Source organism: Drosophila hydei, unplaced genomic scaffold (assembly GCF_003285905.1).
Source record: "Drosophila hydei strain 15085-1641.00,03,60 unplaced genomic scaffold, DhydRS2 tig00000250-arrow-arrow-pilon, whole genome shotgun sequence".
Lineage (NCBI taxonomy): Eukaryota > Metazoa > Arthropoda > Insecta > Diptera > Drosophilidae > Drosophila > Drosophila hydei.
This window is the reverse complement of record NW_022045696.1, coordinates 1,358,781-1,382,403: the sequence shown is the minus strand read 5'-3', so window position 1 is coordinate 1,382,403 and position 23,623 is coordinate 1,358,781. Positions and strand designations below refer to the sequence as shown.

Sequence of the window (23,623 nt, the reverse complement as noted above, 5' to 3'; positions counted from 1 at the left end):
ACTCTGTGTTATCCTTCTTAAAATTAAATAAAATTGGGCTCTGCATTATTTCTGTAAGCATTTTTTTAAATTTTTTGTAAAAAACTTAAGTAAAAGTTCGCTACAACAGGATAGCGGAAATTCCATTCTAAATAACTTTGGGTAGACCATAAAATTGATCGGCATTAAAAAAATTAACATAAAAAAATATAAAGCTTAATCTGTGTAGAAAAAATCAAAGATTATAGCCTGACAAAAAAGGGGAAACTATTAAGTATATTAATTTTTAGTCGCTGAGAAAATCAAGTCATTCGCACTACTTGTCTTCAGAGATCCTGTAAAGAGCTGGCGTTAAAGCGGGCTTTGAAAGGACTTAAAAAACTACTTGGAATATGAAAAAAAGAGTGCGACCCAACACTAAATGTTGCACAACAAAGTTTAGTGGCAAGCACAATATCTTACAATCAGTATATAAATATATATATATAAAATATATTTTACACATTTTTAATTAATTTAGATGCTTGCACTTGAGGGATTGAGATAGAATAATGAACTAAAATTGAGTTGTTCATAAAAATAGTAGTGGCTACTAAACAAGAAAAAAAAATATTTAATATCAGTCTAATGTACTCTATTATGTTTTACATATGTTTTTTAAATACTTTTAACACTAAGCTGTATATAAATTATTTTTATTAAGACTCGATGTGCGCTTCGCGCCTCTTCAGGACTTGGTGTCACGGCTTCTGCCTGAGCTCTGCTTGGTGTATGTCTTTGCAGTTGCCACAGCTGTCTTACACCTTATGAAACTATATGCACATATAGCTATATACCTCTCAGTCCATCAATGTCTGGCAATCTATGAGCTATTGACCAAGAGAACAGCATCTAAAACGGAAAATTCTGTTCTTACACCTGCAACACTATGTATCTTTATGTATATCTATTCTACATATTCTACAGTTGGAATGCCTGTTGCCCCTTGCCCAGAGCAGAAGCGTGTATGAAGTGCGTATGTTATTTAGTCAAGTGCCTGAGACAAGTACCACAATTATGATAAGGCGCTGCGCTGCTGATAAGATATGCATTGGGGTCCAAACTATATCAAAGTACTAAGAAAAGCAAACGAACAAATGAACAAACGAATTAAATGCCTAGAAATTGCGCTGACTTCTGTCTTGCCTCAAGTTGCAAGCCAAGCTGAGCTGTTGCCCCTCTCCGTGCAGCTGCTCACGCACGATGCGAATTGCAAAATGCATTTTTGTCAGCGAAATAAAATGCAATCATAAAACTGCAATCAGTCGCCACTTACACAACACACGTGTTGTGCGGGGGCCGAGCGGCAAATGCAAATGGAAATGGAAAAACTGAAAAGCGTTGGAAAACCTCAAATCGCAACCAAAGCCAAATGAAGTGCGGCACAACGCTGCGAGTCATCCCACAACTCCTAATGCCACATGCAACTCATTGAACTGAAAACGAAGCTCAAGCAGATGCAAAGCATATATATACATATATATATATATATATATATATATATATTATATATATATATATATATAAAGAGAGAGAAAAAACCATAGAAACAGCAGCCGTCAACTCGATTGCCTCTTGCGACGGTTAATGGCAGAGCATTTCTCAAAGTGATATAGCAGATAGTTTGTCAAAGTTGTTGGAAGTAAGAGCCATAGCCATAACTCTAATGGCAGAGAGATATATGGGAAATATGACAAATATAATAGCTGGCATCTTGTTTCAATAAATATCACATATTTTCAATCAAACAATTCAATTTGCATGCTCGAGCTTATGAAGATCTGGAGTTCAGTGAGATCAATTTAAGCCTCTTTTATCTAGTTTATAGGAATTATAAACTCATACACTTTGATACCCTCGCCGCATAAAGTTGAAATCATTAAGCTCCACTTTAGATTTGTCTACAATGATATATTTACATGCCCCTTGGGGGCGTGGCTAATCCGGAAAAAATAAATATTTCAAAGTTTCGGAGCTAAAAATTCAAAATTTGACTCGCTCTTGAGACTTATTACAAATGATTCAACTTTTTTTTTGCTTAGTTTTTGAGATCAAAGATAAAAGCAGCAAAAAAAATGTTTAAATATTTCCGATAAAGTTTTATAAAGTGGAACAAGGCATATCATATAGCTGATTGATTGTTGCAAACTAAACATTGGCGCAAAGGTTTCAGAGCGTATTTCTTATAGAGGCGATTGATCAGAAATTGATTTAGTCAATTGTATCGCTTTGTCGATCTCAAATTACTACAGTCACATGATCGATAAAACTTGTTTTTGAAGCTGAGCTTAGTGATTATAATAGCCACACGACAACGTGTTTTTTAATTCCAGGGTATGCGGCAACTAGAGCACGCCCATTTACCTGTTGCTCTGGCTGCCCGCTTAACGAATGGTTTTTTATTTTAGTGCATTTTAAAAGCTGCCAACGAGGAAGCAGCATCCAAAATCGCGACAACCTCGACCTATGTAGCTGGCCCGTGTGTATATGGATGGCTGTGTGTGTGTGGCAAGTGAGCGGCAGCTGCTGCTGTTGCTGCTGTTGTTGCTGCTTCTCTGTAGTGTAGTGGAGCAGCAGGTCAGGCCGCGTCGCTCAAATTGCTGTTGTTGCTGTTGCAGCATAAATTGTGGCTCATTTAAATGAACGCTGTCATCGTAGTTGAAACAAAACTTGTATTTTTTTTTTATTAATACCCTGTAGATATTGTCAGCTAGGCTACCATTTATTTTAGCTTTCGTTTCCCGCAGAACATGTCCCGCTGACTAAATACAGCTCGAACTCGAACTCTCAATGAAAGCAAAATAAAAACTACTTCAAATATATATATATATATATGCTTACAGGTCAACTGATAGTCGTGCACGTCCTATTGTGCGCTGGTACAAATTGCGACGGCTGAACTATGAGCCCGACGACGAAATTGCCGCAACGAATTCGCCGTCGCTCTGCTAAGCCCAGCTAAGCCGTCTGTGTATGCGCGCGTGTGTGCATATGTGTCTGCGTGTGTGTGTGTGTGCTCTCTAGACACTCTTGTTGATACAGTTGTTGCTGTATTGTTTCATATTATTTTTTTTATTTATGTGAATTTGAGGCCGTCTTGCCCTGTGGCAGTATGTACGAATAGTAATAATAATTTCGATCGAAATTGATGATTTCTGTACAAAATGCCACGGCAAAGACAACAACAGCGGCCATCCCTGTCTCTCACAGCGAGTCGTTGAGCTTCCGCCTGTTAGGTAATCTCTTTATGCTTCCTGCAAGGCGAGACAGCAACAAGAGCATGGGGCATCCTGCCTGTGCCATAACGAGCGTACATAATTTATGGCGAGCGTTTATGGCAAGCATTTATAGCGCCATTCTCCACACTCGTCTTCAGACATTGAGCAACAATTTTTACAGTCAAAATTCTTGTAATTTGCAATTTTTAATTTGAGTTTTTTTTTTAAGAAAAACATTCTTTTTTTAATGGGGGGCGTCGACTTTGTTTGCTGAGCCAGGCTTTTGGAATACATGTGAGAGGAGTTTTTGGCGTGACAACAATTTTAATAAAATTAAGATTTAAAAAAAAAATTTAATATATTTATATTTATGTTTAAATGTGTGTGTGTTTGTGTGTGTATGGTAGAGATAGTTGCGCTGCTCCAAGTGCTTCCATTCATAGCCTTACAGACGTCCATAGCGCGCCTGGCTGGGCTTGCGATCCGTAAAGAAGTTGCGCAACACCCAGATTTGGATGAGTCCAATCAGGACAACGGTAACCGTTTCCAGGGATGCCCAGATCATGACACGTTGATTAATGTCCTCGGCTCGTTTACGTCCTTGGGCCTCTCTTAAGCGATGGTGCGTCTGGGCGTCGAGTATGTCGTTAAGTGCTTTGTGTATTGCCTGGGATGAGGTCTCCATTTGGGTGAGCACCGTGGCGTGCTCATCAACGCCTGGTAGTGATGGCTCCTCGCCCACCTGAAAGTCCACGTAGACGATTTTGTGCGAGAACGCAGAGAATTTATTGCTAAAACAGGCCGTATAAACGCCCGTTGTCTCCGCAGTAAACTGATGGCTGTCGAAGGTCGCACGCGACAACGAATAAATTATCTTATTTTGTGGATCCTTCAGCGTCACATCCACATCCTGTTGACCGCCAGCAGACACTTGAAATTCGAAATAGGCACTCGTATTCCGACTGATCTCCTCGTAGAAACAATCCTCGGCATTATCCGCCAAATCGAACGTGAACTCCACTGCCGCGCTGCATTGCAGCAGCGCCATCAGCGCTATCAGCGGCAGCCACAGCATTGAAGTTAACTTTTTGTTATTTCTGCTTTTGCTTAGGTTGATGTCGTTCCTTTGGTTGTTCAGCTGCTCGTCCCGCATCTTACGATCTTCTTCTATTTGGTATGCAGCTGGCTAATGACTAAATAAAGGATTTGCTGCCACGCAACAGCTGTCTTGAGAGTTAAGTTTGCCGGTCGTTCGCTGGAATCTTCGGTATCGGCTTTTTTGCCTACTTTGCACTTCAAAACACGTCCACACACAGACATACACAGACACATAGAGAAACAAAAAATTATTATTGAATTGATTTCCAATTGGCGCGACAAGCGCTGTTACTGTTGCTTACCTGCTTAATACGTTATTGCAACGTTATGTTTTTTTTTATTGCTAGATTTTTGATTGTTGGCTAAATATACCAATGACAAAGTAATTGTATTTAATTTTTCGTAAGACACGAACCAATTGTTCTGTCAACGTGTCAACACTTTTTTTAGTGTTCTCGTTGTGCAGCACTGTGCGAGCAGAGTTGCAAAGAACACGTATGCCTTGTCTAGTCAGTGGTTGTGCTGGGCTGACTCTTACCGTATTTCAAATGTGTAATGGGTATATGATAATATCAACAGTAAATTTTAATTTTAAATTATAGTCACTTTAAGTTATAAATAGGAAACATTAATATAATTATTTGATATTACAGCCACATGATAATATTAAAAACATACTAAAGATTTAACAATAAAAATTCATAATAATTTAATACTATTATAACACTAATGTTATATATAACAGTTAGTTAACAGCAAAATAATTGAGTAGCAAGTATCATGCTGACACAATGGTGTGCTCAAATTGCATTTGGAAACAAAACGTTAATATGACAACGTTCTCTGTGTAATTTTACAACACTAAGCCACAAAATTGAAAATTAAAATTAAGCATTATTTTTGTTTATTTAAATATTGTTTCGGACAAGACAACTTAGTGATTCGCCACCATGCCCGTGGTGGATTTGACAGTCGACCGCAATCTATTGTGTCCCAATTTCGATGGCTACAAGCTCTCTTTTGATACGGTGCCGGTACTGCGCCAATCTTTCCAACGAAATCCATTAAAATTGGAGCCGCATGTGAATCAATATTCGCTGCTGCATGTCGAGCTATTCGCCAAGCACAATTTGCTTTTTTCCGATCCATGGTCCCGGCACAATAGCTACTATATAAATACGGCTCATGAGCTAGTATTATGCTCGTACGACGAGCTGCGCGGCCAGCCTCGTGATCAGCGAGTTGTTTACAAAATGCAGTTGAATGATCATGGAGATGGCCATGAACACTTAGTGGGGGATTACAATTATTCGCTGCGGTTTATCTCCGAGAAGTATTGTGTGGTGTGCGACGGTAAGTTAAGCTATCATCTGCTCGAAACGGGCGATCGCATGCGGAACACCCAATGGCAGCTGGTGACCCGGACGCAAATACAGGTTGATTCATTGAGCCGTGGCTTTGTGCTATACGATGCTCGGCTGGATATTGTGCAGGAGCGTAAGCAAATCTCCTTAGTTGCCGGACACGTGCACCGCGGAGAAGCGGCGGAGAAGCATGTAATGCAGCTTATCTGGTCGCATTGGACGCTGAATCCTCAAACGTCAGCCAATTGGAAGTATGAGCAATGCGAGCAGCTGGAGACAAGCGGCTCCTTATACTACTGCGCCTTTGAGCCGCGCGCTGAATCACTAATAGTCTGCAGCAATGGGCAGCTGCAGACGCAAGCGGCCGCCCAGGAACAGACCAAGGAGCAGTCAAATAAAGCAACCACGCCCGCCTACAGCTGGAGACAAACGGAAGAACATTTGCTGATAGACTTTGCCATGGCAAAAGACACCAGTTGCAAAGATTACGAAATTATCTGTTCAAGTAGTCAGGCGCTAGTCAAGTACCAGGAGCTGGCGCTATTACAGGGTAAATTGTACGCGGCCGTAGAGGAAAACCAGACTAGCTGGAATGTAGAGGGAGACGTGCTGCAGCTGAAGCTAGTAAAACAAATGGCGGAGCAGTGGCCTCAACTGTTGCAAAGCGAAGAGGGACCTAAGGAGCTAGAGATGGAACAGCAGGAGCTGCCAGAAACGGAGCCAGACCGTTTGCCCATACCCAATCTTGAGGACCCCATTGAAGATTGTGATTTTCCCTTAGCCACAGCAGAACAGGATATTAAAATGGGCAAGTATGAAGCACATAAATCCTTACCTAATCTCTCCTAATCTCTCCAAATCGCTTTGCAGTACGCTTCAATCATTGCTGTTCAGAAATTACGCACACAATTTTTATGGGCAATGCGCCGCCGTTGTTTGCCAGCTCGTTGCGTGCTGGCTATCCGGCGGCGTTTGTCACACGTCAGGGCGTAGATGCAGCTGTCTGGCTACAGTCCTATCAGCCATCCAAGCCGGGCGCATGGGGCGTGCGACACGAAGGTAATTTGCATGCCTTTGGCTATGTGCAAGCCTCCAAGCAGCAGCGCAAATTTATTGACTGCTGTCCGCAGATGGACTATGCGGTAATTGCAGAGAGCTATCGTCATGTTTTCATCTATAAGCCTCGTTATGATTCCGCCGGAGGATTACGCAATCGTAACGGTCCACAGGTGGTGATTGGCAAACAAAATTTAGTTACATTGGATGATGACTTGGGCGAAGTGTTAGGATTGGTGACGGCTACAAATGTGATTACTTTGCTCACCGAACATGCTGTTGTCTATCTCCAGGTTTAATAAAAACAAATCGAAGACATAATACAAACATGTATGTGTGCATTTGTAAATAATCATAAAAAATGTTTTACTTGCACACTGGATGGGAGAATTTGATATTTGAAATTTGGTTTAGCGCGCGCGCTTTGCAACACTATCAGCTGATTGCGCTGCCATTTACACCCCATGGTGTGTTCGAGCATTTGCATTGTCTGGCAGCACTACCGCATTGAATGCGTACAACTTTTTTTTTTTTTACATAAATAGCCGCGCGCAGTGGCAGGTTTTCTAGTTTGTTTTTTTTTTTGGAATTTTCTGTTAAATATCGGTGTCGGTATTATTACGCTGGCAATTAGAAATTAACAACGAATAACAACATAGCTGAATAAAACGTAGAACGTTGATATCGCCATAAAATTGAGTTTCAAGTGAATTTTCTAGTAAATAATTGTGTGTGCATTTTAGTGGAATTGTGAAATTGTTGGTAGCGGCTCCATCAGACATCGGATCAGAAGAGAGAATATTAAGCAGTAAGCAAATGGATCGCTAGCGCACTCACACCCATTAAACACGCACTCACATGCACACAACACTTTAAGTATCATCAGTCGTAGTAGCAGCAGCAGCGTCTTCTAATTAGAACAACTTGGTCATACACACATGCTTATGTTCACACATAGGCAAGCTTACATGTGCATACAGTACACACATATAAATAATACAACAGAAACTGAAAGGCACAGCCGTACATTCGTGTTGCTCCTAAATGTACACAAATACATATGCATCTATTATTAACAAATATTAAAATTCTGCATAAGCTTGCAGTCGTAGTCAACGCTGATGTCACAGCTGTAACGGAAGTTACATAGTAAACGCAAAGCAAACCAAATACAAAAAACACGCGGCCTGCACATTTTGTTGTTCTCATAAACACACACATATATTTATATATATGTACATATGTATCTATCTATATATATATATATATATGTATCTATATATATAGACTAATCTAAACGAAATTGTATATGCATTTCTTTTGTTTATTAAGCAAATTGTGAAATCGTGGCAAAACAATCAACTAAAATAAACCACAACAACAAAAACTGAAGTGTAAATTACAACAACACTTACAACTAAATACTATAAACAGCGACAAATCGAAAAAGCTAAGGAATTGCTCGTCAAATTGTCGCTGGTCAGTTGAGTTTGGCCTTTGATTACACAACCAACAACAACTACATCGAAAAGGAACGGCAAAAAAACAATATTCAATATATCAGATTTAAAACGTGTGTGAAAAACATCAGCACGCGGTCACACACACACACATAAAGTTCCATATACATATACACATACAAACACACAGGCGGCGTTAGCGCGCACGAGTAACAGAGACAACGTGAGCAGCACAGCCAGTAGGAGCGAGTACATCAGCACCAACAACAAACAGGTCATTTTGTTGTTCAGCCGACACCGACGCCGACGACGCCGCTAGGCTTTGTTTTTGCTTCTTGTTCTAAAGGCGAGAGCAACAGCTGAGCATCAGCAGAACACAGCAACCAACTCTGATTAGAAAGCACGCGTTTGTTGCTTTTGGCAATATTCTGCAGCATTTGCCGGTAAGTGTTTGTTGTACATCTGATGAGAATATAAGTATTTAAAGTAAACTTAGGGTAGATTTTTTTTTAACAAGTGCGTAATTTCGCAGTAGGTTTGAGTTTTATTGATTTTTGGCTTGTAATTATATGACTATTACTTTTTTTTGTGTTCTCACTGCTGTCCAATTTTCAAGCCGTGTATAACCTTGACATTCGCTTTCCATAGCAATTTATGTGCATACCAATTGGTATGTGTGTGAAGGAGAGAGAGAGCGAGAGTAAGCGTGCAGGCGCTACTTACATACAGTCCAATTGAGTTGTGTCACTAGTGGCCTTGAGCCTAGAAGCTTCTAATTTGATTTTTTAATCAACTTGAAAACTTATCACTGCATATACATACATACATATGTATGTATACTTTTAAATATCGTACGCGATTAATTAATTGCCAGTCACATTTTTGTGGAGTCATTCACATGCCAAATTCGTCTGCTTTATTTTTTTTTAAGCTGAGAACAGCGTGATTTTTTTTATTCTCGATCACTAATTAATTGATAAAGTGCTTCACAAAACTCGAAAAAAAACAATCACGTACACACTCAGATACATATGTATACATTATGATAATATATATGGCTGCTGTGTCGTCACTGACCCATTACTCATGCACTAGTCGCGTGTGATAAACAAAAAGTGGATTACTTTTTAAACGGGTTTATGCATTGTTGCGGTTTCAACGTTGAGAGATAGAGAGAGAGAGAGTGCGGGTGTAAGTTTTGGTTTTGAAGTTCAAGGCACTCCGCAGAGAAAATAAAAGTTGAGCGTCAAGCGGCTGAAAGAGTGCGCGAAAGAGAGAGAGATCAGCTCACACGCATATCAACGTCAATGTGTTGGTATCTGCTCACACATGTGAGCTGCAATTTCACCACAAGAACAAATAACAACACAAACTATAGATAACCGAATGACAACAACAGCAAGCACTAGCAAATTTTCGAATTAGCATATTATGGCTGTGTGCTACAAGACTCGCAAATATCATCGTGAGTCAGCACAAACAAGCGCAAACTCGCCATGACTCACGATAGGGCACGGCACGACACGGAATGATACGGCACGGCACGACACGAATGTGCTTGCACTTGGCCTCGCAAATAACAGTTACGCATAGGCACGATCGATTACTATCGCAACCATTGTATATCCCCTTTATTGTATGCTCAAACACACACATATTAATATATAACTATATTATAAATACGTATATATTTTTATCTATTGTGTGCAAAAGTTGACCTTGTCATTTATTAGTTCATTAAAGTCTGTCTCAATGCCCCTTAGTGGCGTCGTGCATGGGCTAATCGCTTTTTATCAAATGACGACGCAAAAATTAAAAGCAAAAAAACTGAACTAAAGAAGTTTCTCGTTTTTCTGTTTAAATATGAAATTCATTAATTTTCACTTAAGACCAACATTTTGAGGAAAAGAAACCACTCAACAATCGCCCAAAAAAGAAAATGGAATCGAGTACTAGAGATTTATCTGGAATTGCAAATACTCTATGAAAAGTGTGTAGTCACCGAGATATCTATGTACAGCTGTGTTCAATAAAATAGTAGTGCGATGCATGACAACTAAATTTAGTGAAAACAATTTGAAATGAATGTTGACATCATTTATATGGACATTCAACTATTTTTCTGCTAATAAATCTTAGCAAGAAAGTAAATTAAAATGTTTTTAAAAAACATTCTGTTTCCTTTATCAGGAAACGTTAAAGAACTTTCGCGAACTTTTCTGTGCTCATTAAAAAGAAATTATATTTCGATTATGATGAAATATATATTCCATTAAATCTTGTAGCTTAATAGAGTAGAATGACTTTCCTAACTGTTTACTTAGGACCGTTTCAAAAGGTTATCTTTGCACTCAGTAGTCGCAGATCTTAGAGTGAACTGTAAAAGAAAGAAAAAAGAAATTTTCCATTTGGAATGCATGTTCTTTTCGCCCATCTATCGATTATCCGATTGCCAGTTTGGGATTTCGGACAACAGATAAACTTTTATTTCTAGATAGTTCTTTCAAATGTATATAGGCTGATGATAAGATAAAATATTCGAACTTTCATGCTGCCTACAGGGTATCTTGTCGTCGCACCCGCATATTTCAACATGATAAATATAATAAAAGAAAAGTATGATAAGCTGAAATAGACCAACAAACGATTATGGTCCTATAGAAATAGAATATATAGCGGCACATATAGATAGCTGTATCTATATCTAACTGGACCCTAGATAAGAATAACATGTTTTGCTTACATATGTATTTAACATATACCCTATAGTCAGTCAGTTATCTAAGCGTAGTTTTCTCCCATTTGTTGGAATTTCTCTTATGCCCTTAGATAAGGCACCTGTCCAACTTCTAAGGTTTGTTAGTCATAATTTTAACTACATAACCGTCTGTTTTCCTTAATGAGTTTTTCTTGTTGTTGTTGAGTGTAATATAACGATATAACGTTATGGCAAATAGTATCCAGATATATATATATATATATATATATATATATATGTATATATATCTGTATTCCTAGAGAGCTTTAACAATGAAGCTAAATTTTTAGTCGTTAAAAAATAATTTTAGAGACCAATAAACATTCTTTGTTTCTAAATAAATTTTTTCTACTGCGAGCTGATAGTATCCATATATCCTATAAGTTCCAACATTAAGTTTATATAGCAAATAGGGTCAATGCTTATGCGCTCCATTCTTTTCTCTTCACTTTTAGTTTATGATGCATATATATTCCTATATATTTCTATAGATCGTACGCCGCATTCGATTATATGATATGCTCCCTGCTTGTAGCTGTTTCTCCCTCAATTTGCGTGCTCAATTTAGATGCTGCTGCTGCTTAATTGGCACTAGAAATTCAAGCCAATCATCATAATTAGCATAGTTATTGTCACCATCATCGTCGTCATTATCAGTGTGATGACGATTTCAATTGCTTTGCCATCATTCTGCAGTGCGTCATTCTAAGGGCGGCTGATATTTAGCTTGGTGGGGTTGGATTATTTTCACGAATCTATTTGCACATCCGATGAACTGAACGATTGAAATGGCACCAGCAATTGCATAAGACAATTCGAAATGCTCTTTTACTGCTGGAATAATGAAGTATATTAGCTCCATATATAATATACACAAAACAAAAAGCTGTTTGATGGATTTATTTACAAATTCAGGGTATTCGGCAGTCGAAACAGTCTGACTTTTCGTCAGTCTGTCTACGTCTTAGTAACGAAAACCTGTTCAAATAAATTTTCAACAAAATTAAAGAATTATTATAAATAAAAGTTCAACTTTGTTGACAGTTCCATTTGCACAAGTGCTTTAGACAATTTGATATCAGCGTCAATTCCTGTAGGTTCTAAAAATATAAAATCAACAAATAAGCAACAAAAACGGGATCAATATATAAAAGTTATAATGAAGAAGATACTTATTCTATTATTATTGGCTTTATGCGTGTCGGTTCTTATGAGATTTCTCTTGGTCGAGCCCCGCAGAAGAACACATGAAATCAAATTCTATATATAAGTCTATGTATATATATATATATATATATATATATATATATATATATATATATATATATATTTATATGCATATATATACATATATATAGCTATATATATAACTGATAATAAAAACAATTATTGAGCATGAAAATACAAACTGTTTTCATCTTCAGTTAGTCCGGCACTTGACTTGACTTGACTTTACTTGTGAAATACCCGCAGTTCATATTTATTTTTAACCATTGAAATAGCTACCGAACCGGATCGGCTCAAGAAATCGAAATCTGTGGATTCGCTCAATCAGTTAAGCAATCAATCAACATGGAAGTCAGTAAATCAAAGCGTCAATCAGTCAGTCAGATGATCAAATGGCCAGTCATTGAGGAATTAACTCAGTCAATCAATAGTCCATTTGTGACTCAATCCAACAGACACTCACTGATCAAGCTTGATCAAGCACTCGAATGGTCAAACGACTAGTCGATCTATTAATAAGGAACTCGGTCAGTCATTCAATCATTTTACTATAACAATCAATCAGAAGATTGTAAAATAATCTATCATTAATGCAATCCAATTGCCAATCAATCAATCAATCAGTCAATGAATTGTCAGTCCAGTTACTTGTTCAATCAGTCAAATGGTTAATCTATCAATCAATCAGTATATCAGTCAGTTGGTTTAACTTTTAGAAACTAGATCAGTCTATCAATCAGTCAGTTGCTCAATCAACCATATAGTCATTCGGTATAGCAGCGAATCCTTCCATTAGTTCATCATCAGATTCGAACACAGCGAATCAGCTGGTCAAACTGTCAATCTAAGAAAGAGTCAAGCAAATAGTTAGCCAGTCAATCTGTAACGTATTGTTGCAATCGATGAATTGCTTAGTTAATAAGTTAATTGATGAATCAAGCAGTTAATCTCTTAGTCAATCAGCAGTCAGTCAATCAGAGCAAATAGCAAAAGCAATCCGAGCATTTGTCCCATTGACAGCTACCAAATTTAGAGACGCATTTTCACAAATAACTCAGCAGACATAAATACGTATATATATACATGTATACATGTATACATATGATTGAGTAGCTGTGTATGTCCACACTCGACTTATCTATGCAATAATATACCCTCTGCTCTCTGAACGGGCTCTTACAATTCTATTACGTCGCAATTGTTTTTTCTTTTTCTTTTTTGTTTGTTTTTTTTTTTTCTTTTTTGTTTTTGTTTCTTTTTTTCGTGTTTAGTGTCGGCCGACACTTAATTTGATTTTCCTCTTTCGTCTTCTCCTTCTCAGTGTCAGTCTACGTCTGGTTCTCTGTTGTTTTTTGCTAGCATTCGTAATTTTGCTCGTTTTATGAGTCGTATACGTAATCTGTCCTAATCTTGTATGGCGTGCAATTATTTCAAGTGCAACGACTGCAATTTCCTCTATAGCATAAGCGAGCATGGCCAGCCGTTGGCAATTTGTTTACATTCCATTACAGATAGACCCGCAGCACATATATATATATATATATATATATATATATATATATATATATATGGTATCTTATGTATCCACATTCTGCTCTCTAGATACATTTGTATCTGTATCTAACGCTGTGCATCTGTAGGTAGGACTTTGTATGTTTTCTATTTCATTTGCCTACTCTGTTTGACCCTGAAATGGCTATTTGCTGTTGTTGTTGCTGTTGCATGTTTGTATTATAAGTTTGTATTGCTTCTTTCCGCATTTGATTCGCGACTTGAGCTTATTACGTATACGCCGCATTGTGCATTACAAATGCCCAGCAGCTCAACAAGCTGCTGTAACTGTTTTTCATCCACTTTATCAACGTTACTTATGACACACACACACACACACAGAGCTTGCACACCTCCATAAGGGATTTTACAACACATGCTTATCACTTTGAATTGGGCTTATCAAATTGTTTTCTTTTTATCAAAAATTTCTATTGATATATACATGCCACATGTTTGTTTAAGCTGTTCAACCCATTAGATACCCTGTAAATAGCAAAGGTGTCAAACTCGTTTGGTTTAGTTTAAAGGCATGATCAAACGAAATTAACTGTATATCGCGACCCAAACCCTGTGCTAACTACTATTTAAAGCAATTTAATTATATATATATCTAAATATAGCTATTGCATATCGGAAAAGTTCTTATTTGCTACAAATTTGGTATTAGAATGTTTTTTGCCTAGCTCCAAATAGAAGACTCCGAATGCGCTATTCAAGTCGACTAAGACCCAAAGCTTGCTAACATTTTCTATTCATTTTTATGAGGGTCATTAAAAATGGTTACAAAAACAAAAGCAGCATTAAATGAAATTCAAGCCGTGCACAAAGTGCAAATTAGATTCTCCCTTTCGCTATCTCTCTCTCGCTCTCTCTCAGACAGCTGTTTACATATGTGGCTATTTGTATGGTTAGCTCACCCACCCACACACACACACACATACTCTTAATGGCTTCGCAGAATTTCAGTTATTTTTTTCAACGCATTTGCCGGTAAAGCGAGTTGCGTTGGTCAGTGTACATCAAATACATGAGCGTAGACATGAGTATACATATTTGAGTCTGCGCATGTATGTGTGTGCTATAAACAGCTTAAATGGCACGAGTTGAATAAAGGGCACATCATTTGACTAACTAATTGGTCCGCTGAGTGCTTTTTACTTTTAACAGTCGATTCCTATCTTAGCATTCGACCCGGCCTAGAACTACCTGGTCGAAATTAGGTAATATATAACATGTAAAAGAACTCGAACCACGACCATCTGCTCAAGTATCAACATTCGAGACTTGTTGAATTTATGATTTCACATATAACATATTTATGCAGAAGTGCAAATATATATATTATTTTATAAATAATCCATACGCTTAGGCTAATCAAAAGGAAATGGAAACAAGTTCTAGTGCGACAAGCTGTGAATTTTTAAAGCACTTCAATCGATAACTTAACTTTTCGAGGGCTTTTTTTATAACCTTGAAGAGGGTATAATATAATTATTGAAAATGCCATAATTGTTAACTGTCAACAAATAAAAATAGATTTTAAATATATATGTATATATAGATGTATAAATATATATAATAAAAAAAATATATATATATATATATATATATATATCAGAGCCAACAGTTCGAAAGGGAATTTCTAGTCTAAACCAATCTATATATGCTATGAATGCTAAACCAACTCAAATCAAAATAAATATTGAAAAATTTTGCAATTGTAAATTTTATACAAAATATATAATTATATATATATATATATATATATGAGTTTTCAAATATACTTCTATTACATTAGGCAATACCATAAAATGCTTGCAATCAATTCTGTGGCTTTGGTATATGCAATTCGTATTATAATAAGCTTCTCATCGATGTTAAAATTAACTGCAACTGCAACTGCAACTGCAGCTAAGCGAGAACCGCATAATTAAGCATTTTCGATCTTATGAAGAAATGCAGCTGAGGCATAATGTACTCGATTGTGTAAACGCATTCTGACAGCTGTTCCGTTATGTGTTCCACGAATAGTAATCCAATTAACCCATTCAGATTGTGAAACAAACGAAGTAACAGTAGCCAATGTTCCAGTTCGTAGCACATATAGAACCTATCGGCTACCACTCATCAGTCGAAGTTCACATTCGCCTCCTCCTCCTCCCTCTCTTCTTCACTTATATAATATTCCGTTCAGTCATCGGCATCCAAGTACATGCATAGTTCAATTTAGTATCTGCTTTAAATAAATCAGCTTGAGCTGATTTACGATGCGTCCAGAAGTATTCGCTACATTAGTTAAAGTTACTTTCCTTCTGGCTATCTTCATGGTATCTGTGCTCTTAAAATCTTTAGTTCATTTCGAGACACTATGAGTTGGCTAAGCTCTTAAGTTGATCTAACTGGTATATTTTGACCCAAAACAGGTGCATGTTCATTTTGAGATATTTACCATGAAGAATACGTTAACAGACAATCTAACTGGTAAATATTTACCATTGTTTCGCTCTGAACTTGATCTACATGGCAAATTTTCAACACGAATATGTAAATGGAATATAATTGGTAAATATTTACCATGAAGATGTACATTTTATATGCAGATCATCAAAGTATAACATATTTGCCATGAAGATGTACGTTTTAGATGTTAGAATTAAAGTAGCTGTTAAATATTTACCATGAACATGTTGGTGTGATGCTTTTAAGATTTTAAGTTGATTCACATGATCCAAATTTTACCATTACTATTCAGCTTTGTACTATATAAATTACCTGAAGCTTATCCAGCTGGTACCACATTTACCACGAATGTGTGCATTTTGGCTGTAAGCTGTTGCAGTTAACTGGATTCGAAACTGAAGCATCAAATCAAATATTCCATCTAAATGAATTGAATATGTAATTTGATCAGCCGTCTGGTGATATTTATTTAGCTTAAGTATGTAGCTGCCGGGTAGAAGTTTTGGTCTATCAAATTACGACCCCGTCTAATTATAATCTTTATAGTCTAATAAATCAAATGGGGCAGTTGCAATCTATAATAAACAAAATATAAATCCACACAACAAGAATTAATAATAATAAAAAAAATATTTCTTATACTTTTACGATTGGTATTAAATATGTATAATAAATTAAATAGTCCAAATAATTATAATCGAGAGTTTGAAGTGCCACCAGACATTCCACACTCCATCGTCCATCGACCACCGACCACCGTCCTCAGCAACTGCGACATCCGCCCCAGCGCACGCACAGTGGCACCAGCTGATGGTTGCTGCTGCCAAATAAATATTGCTTGGGCGATCTTTGAAAGCAAACTATTTTGAGAAGCTTAAAAAAAATATAGAAAACCTTTACAGATTATTAATATGAGAAATAAATAAGAGCTTCGTTGTATATATATATATATCAAGATACGTAGATATAGATATGTTTAAATGTGATAGATATAGGCTTAGGCTTTCAAGACTTAGCCATAGCTTATATTGATAGTTAAAACACGAAATATGATCGTTTGCAGTTGTATTCCATTTCCATAACACATAAGTCTTGAAACATTTTTCGCTGGAATGCCCCACTGTGAGTGGAAGATCTGCCAACGGTGTATTTTTCGTCGTCGTCGCTGTTGTTGTCAGCCTCGTCATCAGCAACGGCGGTACGACAATCGATGGATAGATGGATCGATGAATGATCGTTGGATCGGCCGCTTGCAATGCGATACGAAGCGCTCGCTATTCTGATTGTCCGAGCGTCGTCCACATCCACTGCATAAGTAATCGGAGTCTGCTCGGGGGTATATTTAGTAGTGGTTTAGTCGTGAAGCGATCAAGTTCTAGTTGGCTCTCGCCTCAAAGCAGAGCTTTTCGAAATAGAGTGCATCAGTATTATTTTTAAACGTGCAATTAGCCGGCATATCAAAAGTGTTAAATCGTTTGTTTGTATTTTTTTTTCGAATATTTTCAAAGTTTCCGATTTTAAGTGAAAGTGAATTTGAAAAAGAAATTTTTTTTGACAATCTTTTGGATCTTGAGTGCTGAGTATGATGACATAAAATTCTAATACGACATTTGATTCACAGAAAATATAGTTTCCTAGCTCCATCAATGATAAGCATCACTAATCAAATCAAATTGTCTCATCTAAGGCAGCTTCATAAGTGCTCAAAGCCTCATTGCATAGAATAGTGTCCCAAGTCGAACCCAGGTCTATCATTACAATTTCATGGCAATCGATTGAGAATTTCAAGAGCAACAAGCGCTGTCTCAGCTCTTACACAATCAACTTAGCATATATTTACAGGTTACAAAGTCGACTCTGATATAACTGTCGATTGTTTTCCATGAGAAGTGAGCTTATGAAGAATAGTTTACTTTACATATGATCAATATCTTATCATTATGTCAACACTGAGAACTGAGAATTGAGAGATGTATCGAAACTTTGCCAATGTCGTTATTCTGCTTATAAAACTCGTATATTTATAATTAATTTATAGTTTCTACAGCCACTTTTTGTCGGTTATTAAATTTACTTAATTAAGGGAATATTTTTTATTTAATTTTCTTTTGGTAGCTAGCTCCATTGAAATATATAATTACCGTTACAGCTGAGTGATTTGGTATTTGCTACTAACTATAATAAACACTGCTACAAACTAATGTGAGGAATATTACGATTCGGTTATTGAGTTTGAGCTTTAACTGCAAATGGAGATTTATATATATATCTAATATATATAGATATATACACTATATATGTATTTATATATATATAATGTATATGCTTATATAGTATAGAAACACAGTTTAGTCGAAGTCGCAGCATAATATATAAGAAATATTCCAAATGGCAATACTATATATACTATAACTATAGCTATATAAATGTATTATATATTTATATATGTATTATACATATACATTTGTGTTCATACAGCATTAACTAAATGAAGATAGGTTTTCCGATAAAATATAAAAACAAGTTTCCCATTTATTTAGAGGAAGAAGCACAGAAGAGAATTACGAAAAAAAAATGCCGTTACTAAAATAATTTTTGACGATATTAGAGAGTTCCATTTCAATTGCAAATCGGCCTATTATAGTAAAAGTAGCGCTGGACGTAAACAGTTACAACAAATAAATTGTATTAATTATATCACATTCTTGATTGATTGAAAGTAATTGGAAAGGCAATGGTTATATATTTATCTAGACAGTGCCAGAAATTGATCGTAATCCTGATTAATATTCTGTAATGTTCCCATTATTTTGGACGTGTTCCATTAGTTCATCAGAATGCTTAACTGTTGCAGGTGTTGCTATGGATCATAACTAGCATATATAAACGACTCACTCGAATAGAATCCCTATATCAATAAGTTTTCAATTATTTATATAAATGATTAAACGGTTTGATTTACGATTTATTTTATAGCCATATACATGTATTTAGAACAAAACAACTAATGACCGTTATAATTTGTGTTATCAACAACACGATTAATATTATTTCCTTTTATATAAATACCGTTGAGACCGTTGAGGGTATTACTATCGATTTAGCATTTATTTATTTGAAGCTCATCAATTAATAAATTGAAATCAACCCTAGCAACTATATAAAATAATTTACCAAACACATCTAATCGCGGTCAGACGATTTATTTTTATTATTCCTTATAAATATCAATCTTAGGATGCATAGCTTTATTTGTTTAGACTACGAAACGGAAAAAGAACTTTTGCCTTTGCCAAAGTCGTCAACCAAATACTCTCACCAAATTTCTGATAGATGTGTGTCCATACGATAAATAATATGAAACACATAATTCTTAGATCTGCAGCTAGTTGACTTGAGCTATCGCCTCTCTATGCACTTCGCATTGCCATATAGATACGATGCAGCTGTTCCTGTTACTGGCCTATCTGGCACTTAAGACTTTCGATTTGTGCAGCTCTTAAAATAGATTTATTTGAACGTATGTGATTTGAATCTTGAAAGTTGAATTGTTTTTCCTTTCAAAAGATTACTTTGGCACTTTATCAATGAGTTTCTTGACCAGGCAAATATTCAATAGAGAGAGGGTGAGATAGATAGATCAAGGAACAGATACAGTTAAGAGTTTTCAATTGACACTTGGCACAAAATTGACAGAAATTCAAAATTTCAAACATATCTAAATGTGACAAACTATCCCTTGCTCTCTCTCTCTCTCTCTCTTCCTCACTCGCTCTCTGTCTCCCTCTCTCTCTCTTTATCTGTGTATGTATCTGCTCTTGCGATCTGTACTTATTTTTATTAACTCTCATCATCCTCTGTTCGACACTCTTTCTCTCTATGCACTTGCAGCAATGGGCCTATTGAGCGAGGGCAATCCACTCTCCTGGGAGGAGACCAAAAAGCTAGTAGATCATGTTCGTGAGCATGGAATCAATCAGTTCATTCATCTATATCACAGACTGAAGGATCGCCAGGGCGACATACTGAAATGGGGCGACGAAGTTGAATATATAATTGTCAAGTTCGACGACGAGCAGAAGGTGGCGCGCGTTTCGCTGAAGGCCAAGGATCTGCTGGCGAAACTCAATGAAAAGGAGCTGGCCGATCCCAACGGCGTGAAGTCGTTGTGGCGTCCCGAATACGGCGCTTACATGATCGAAGGCACGCCGGGCAAGCCCTTTGGTGGCCTGATGGCACATTTCAATTTGGTAGAGGCCAATATGCGGTATCGTCGCGAGGAGGTCACCGAGCTGCTGGCCAGCGATGAATGTGTGATGTCCATAACAAACTTTCCGCGTCTCGGTGCGCCAAATTTTACGTATCCGGTGCATCAGCCGCGACCCGAGGATCCAATCAGCTCGGCTCGTTCGCTCTACTTTCCCGATGAGGCCATATTTCCGGGCCATCCACGATTCAAGACGCTAACGCGCAACATACGCATGCGTCGTGGCGAAAAGGTATCCATCAAGCTGAAGGGTGAGCTCCATAACATTCCAGTTCAGTCTATCGTCCATTTGCTAATCAATGAATTTGCTTTGCAGTCTTCAAGGATGTAAATACGAAGCTGCCCGTGGAGGGTGCACCGCCTGGCGAACCGGATGTTGTGCTCCTGGACGCCATGGGCTTTGGCATGGGCTGTTGCTGCCTCCAGCTAACGTTCCAGGCATGCAACATAACCGAGGCGCGTCGCCTATATGATCAACTGGCACCACTTTGTCCCATTATGCTGGCCCTAACAGCCGCCTCGCCGGTTTACCGCGGTTATCTAACCGAATCGGACTGCCGTTGGAATGTGATTAGCTCCTCGGTGGATTGCCGCACAGAGGAGGAGCGTGGCCTGGTGCCGCTTAACGAAAACAAATTTCGTATTGCCAAATCGCGTTACGATTCCATCGATTCGTATCTGTCCCCTGAGGGGGCCAAATACAACGATGTGAAGCTCACCTACGATGAGGATGTCTACAAGCGTCTCATCGAGGGCGGCATCGATCATCTGTTGGCGCAGCATGTGGCCCATTTGTTTATTCGTGATACAGTCTCGCTATTTAGCGAGAAGGTCCATCAGAACGATGAAGAGGATACGGATCATTTCGAGAATATCCAGTCAACCAATTGGCAAACGATGCGCTTCAAGCCGCCGCCACCCAACAGCTCCATTGGCTGGCGTGTCGAGTTTCGTCCTTGCGAGGCTCAAATTTCCGACTTCGAGAATGCGGCGATTGTCTGCTTCGTGGTGCTGCTGACCCGTGTCATATTATCGTATCAGCTGAATTTCTTAACGCCTATCAGCAAGGTCGACGAGAATATGCAAACGGCCCAGAAGCGGGATGCGTGCCGCAAGGAGAAATTCTGGTTCCGCAAATCGTCCAAGTCAACGGAGCAGCGCGCCGCCTGTGTCCAAATCAACGGCACCTCGACAAACACAAATGGCAGCAGTACTGCAACTGATCCGATACCCCTATTCAATGGCACTGGCAAGCTAAATGGTCATGGAAACGGGCTAAATGGCAATGCCAACAACAACAACAGCAGCAGCAACGCCAATGGAAGCCACATTCACAATGGGGGCACCGACAGCGATCAAACCGATACCGATGATGAGGAGACCGAGCTGTTCCAGCTGCTCACCATCAACGAGATCTTTAATGGCAAGGTGAGTGCCATCATAAACAGAAGATAGAGCTGCTATTTATATAGAAGACCGAGTGCCATGTTCCATGTACTGAATAACCACTATCCAATTATTTGCAGCCCGGCGTATTTCCTGGCCTGGTGCCGCTGATACGCAGCTATCTGCAGTCCATGGAGGTGGACACAGACACGCACTGCACAATTGAACAGTATCTGCGCTTCATACAGAAGCGCGCCGCCGGCGATCTGATCACAACGGCTACCTGGATACGTGAGCAGGTGCTCAACCATCCGGACTACAAGTGAGTGTGGGGGTTATAAGTATGTGTCGAGTGCAGACCAATAATAATTTTGTTTGTTGGCCATTGCAGGAAGGATTCGGTAGTTAGCGATCGTATTAACTATGATCTGCTCAAGAGCATACAGCGCATACAGGAGGGCAAGCACGTGGAGCCGGCACTGCTTGGCCAGGGCAATCATTCCAAGACGAAAGATTTCATTCCGCCCGCACTTCAAAAGCAGTTGGCCAAGACAGGCTGTTGCGAGGACAAATGATCGCGTTGATTTAACTCGCCCAAACACACACGTACACGAAAACACACACAAACAGACACTAACACACACAACCAACAGCAAAAACAACCCAAAAATGAATGCAAATCAACCTACTTTACATATACATATATATGTATGTATGCACACACACACAGACACATATATATATATATATATATATAAATATATATATATATATATATATATAAATATATATATATATATATATATATATATATATATATATATATATGCATGAATACACATATATACATATAAATAGATATGTATGGATATATGTATGTTGCGCGGCAAAGTTTTAGCCGAATCGCAGGCGGAAGCTAGAGCGGATCGGCTAGACCAGACAGAAGCCAGCTGTGGACAACAGAATGCGCGCCGGTGAGAGGAAGAGAGTAAGAGAGCGCCCCGTGCGTCGCACTTGCTCACATTGGCCCCGGCTGCGTTGGCCTTTCGTTGTGGAGCAACATTTATCAATATTAATATTTTTGTAGCGTGATTCTTAGCAGTTTAAACAGACCACAAATTCAAAGAAAGAGAGAGAGAGAACAACAGAGTGAGAGCTAGAGAACGACGGCTTATTGCTTACGTAGAAAAGGCGAGTACGCTGTTCAACAACAACAGACAGATATTGGTTGGGCAGCGTGTTTAAGAAGCTGGCCTGGCGAGTGGGCGTGTTGCGCTATATATAAAAAAAGTATAATATAATAATTTATAGCTTTTGGCTACTTTATTTCTCTATATATCTGCATGCATATACATATAAATGCATACATATATATATAGATATATATTTATATGTATGTATATGTGTATGTATGTATGTTTGTTTGTTTGTTTGTTTGTTTTTTTTGTATTACAACGATTGTGGTAGAAAATGCCCCAGCAGGCCCGGGCGAAATCTCAACCAAGTGCCGTTCCAAATAACGCGATAAACAAAAAGGTAATGAATAAATAAAAGTAATAATACATGCCTAAACGGAATAGTTCAAAGTCAACCAAGTTGTTTATATTTTACATATATATATATATATATATATATATATATATATATTCATATATATATATATATATATAAATATATATTGTTTGGTTTCTTTTTAACTGTGGCCTAATGTTATAAAACTTTTATATCTATATGATAAAAACAAAAGTGGAATAGAA

The 23,623-nt window shown here is 37.9% G+C and overlaps 3 protein-coding genes across 5 annotated transcripts; 2 read left to right on the top strand and 1 right to left on the bottom strand.

Moving 5' to 3' along the window:
* Positions 1 to 3,471: 3,471 nt before the first annotated feature.
* On the bottom strand, positions 3,472 to 4,801 carry LOC111591893 (transmembrane emp24 domain-containing protein 3). Its single transcript, XM_023303799.2, has 2 exons — positions 4,637 to 4,801; positions 3,472 to 4,529 (listed from the first exon to the last, which is right to left on the bottom strand). Exon 2 carries the CDS (start codon positions 4,387 to 4,389, stop codon positions 3,682 to 3,684), a length of 708 nt encoding a protein of 235 aa, XP_023159567.1. The 5' UTR covers positions 4,390 to 4,529; positions 4,637 to 4,801; the 3' UTR covers positions 3,472 to 3,681.
* A 332-nt stretch (positions 4,802 to 5,133) lies between these two features.
* Positions 5,134 to 7,076, top strand: LOC111591887 (nudC domain-containing protein 1). Its single transcript, XM_023303791.2, has 2 exons — positions 5,134 to 6,506; positions 6,569 to 7,076. Exons 1-2 carry the CDS (start codon positions 5,285 to 5,287, stop codon positions 7,051 to 7,053), a joined length of 1,707 nt encoding a protein of 568 aa, XP_023159559.2. The 5' UTR covers positions 5,134 to 5,284; the 3' UTR covers positions 7,054 to 7,076.
* Positions 7,077 to 7,315: 239 nt separating this feature from the next.
* Positions 7,316 to 22,526, top strand: LOC111591888 (glutamate--cysteine ligase). 3 transcript variants are annotated; one of them, XM_023303792.2, is made up of 6 exons: positions 7,316 to 7,562; positions 8,087 to 8,657; positions 20,105 to 20,731; positions 20,797 to 21,908; positions 22,007 to 22,188; positions 22,258 to 22,526. In XM_023303792.2, exons 3-6 carry the CDS (start codon positions 20,107 to 20,109, stop codon positions 22,439 to 22,441), a joined length of 2,103 nt encoding a protein of 700 aa, XP_023159560.2. In that variant the 5' UTR covers positions 7,316 to 7,562; positions 8,087 to 8,657; positions 20,105 to 20,106; the 3' UTR covers positions 22,442 to 22,526. The 3 variants fall into 3 exon arrangements, with proteins under 3 accessions (XP_023159560.2, XP_023159561.2, XP_023159562.2); XM_023303793.2 differs by lacking the exons at positions 7,316 to 7,562; positions 8,087 to 8,657 and adding an exon at positions 17,220 to 17,793; XM_023303794.2 differs by lacking the exons at positions 7,316 to 7,562; positions 8,087 to 8,657 and adding an exon at positions 19,967 to 20,017.
* Positions 22,527 to 23,623: the final 1,097 nt, after the last annotated feature.

Excerpts from the sequence above, each read along its gene's own strand:
- LOC111591888 (XM_023303792.2), top strand. The coding sequence starts at position 20,107 with ATGGGCCTATTGAGCGAGGGCAATCCACTCTCCTGGGAGGAGACCAAA. Across the intron at positions 20,732-20,796 it reads GGTATCCATCAAGCTGAAGG|TCTTCAAGGATGTAAATACG; the intron begins GTGAGCTCCATA and ends TTTGCTTTGCAG. Across the intron at positions 21,909-22,006 it reads ACGAGATCTTTAATGGCAAG|CCCGGCGTATTTCCTGGCCT; the intron begins GTGAGTGCCATC and ends AATTATTTGCAG.
- LOC111591893 (XM_023303799.2), bottom strand. The coding sequence starts at position 4,389 with ATGCGGGACGAGCAGCTGAACAACCAAAGGAACGACATCAACCTAAGC.
- LOC111591887 (XM_023303791.2), top strand. The coding sequence starts at position 5,285 with ATGCCCGTGGTGGATTTGACAGTCGACCGCAATCTATTGTGTCCCAAT. Across the intron at positions 6,507-6,568 it reads AGAACAGGATATTAAAATGG|TACGCTTCAATCATTGCTGT; the intron begins GCAAGTATGAAG and ends ATCGCTTTGCAG.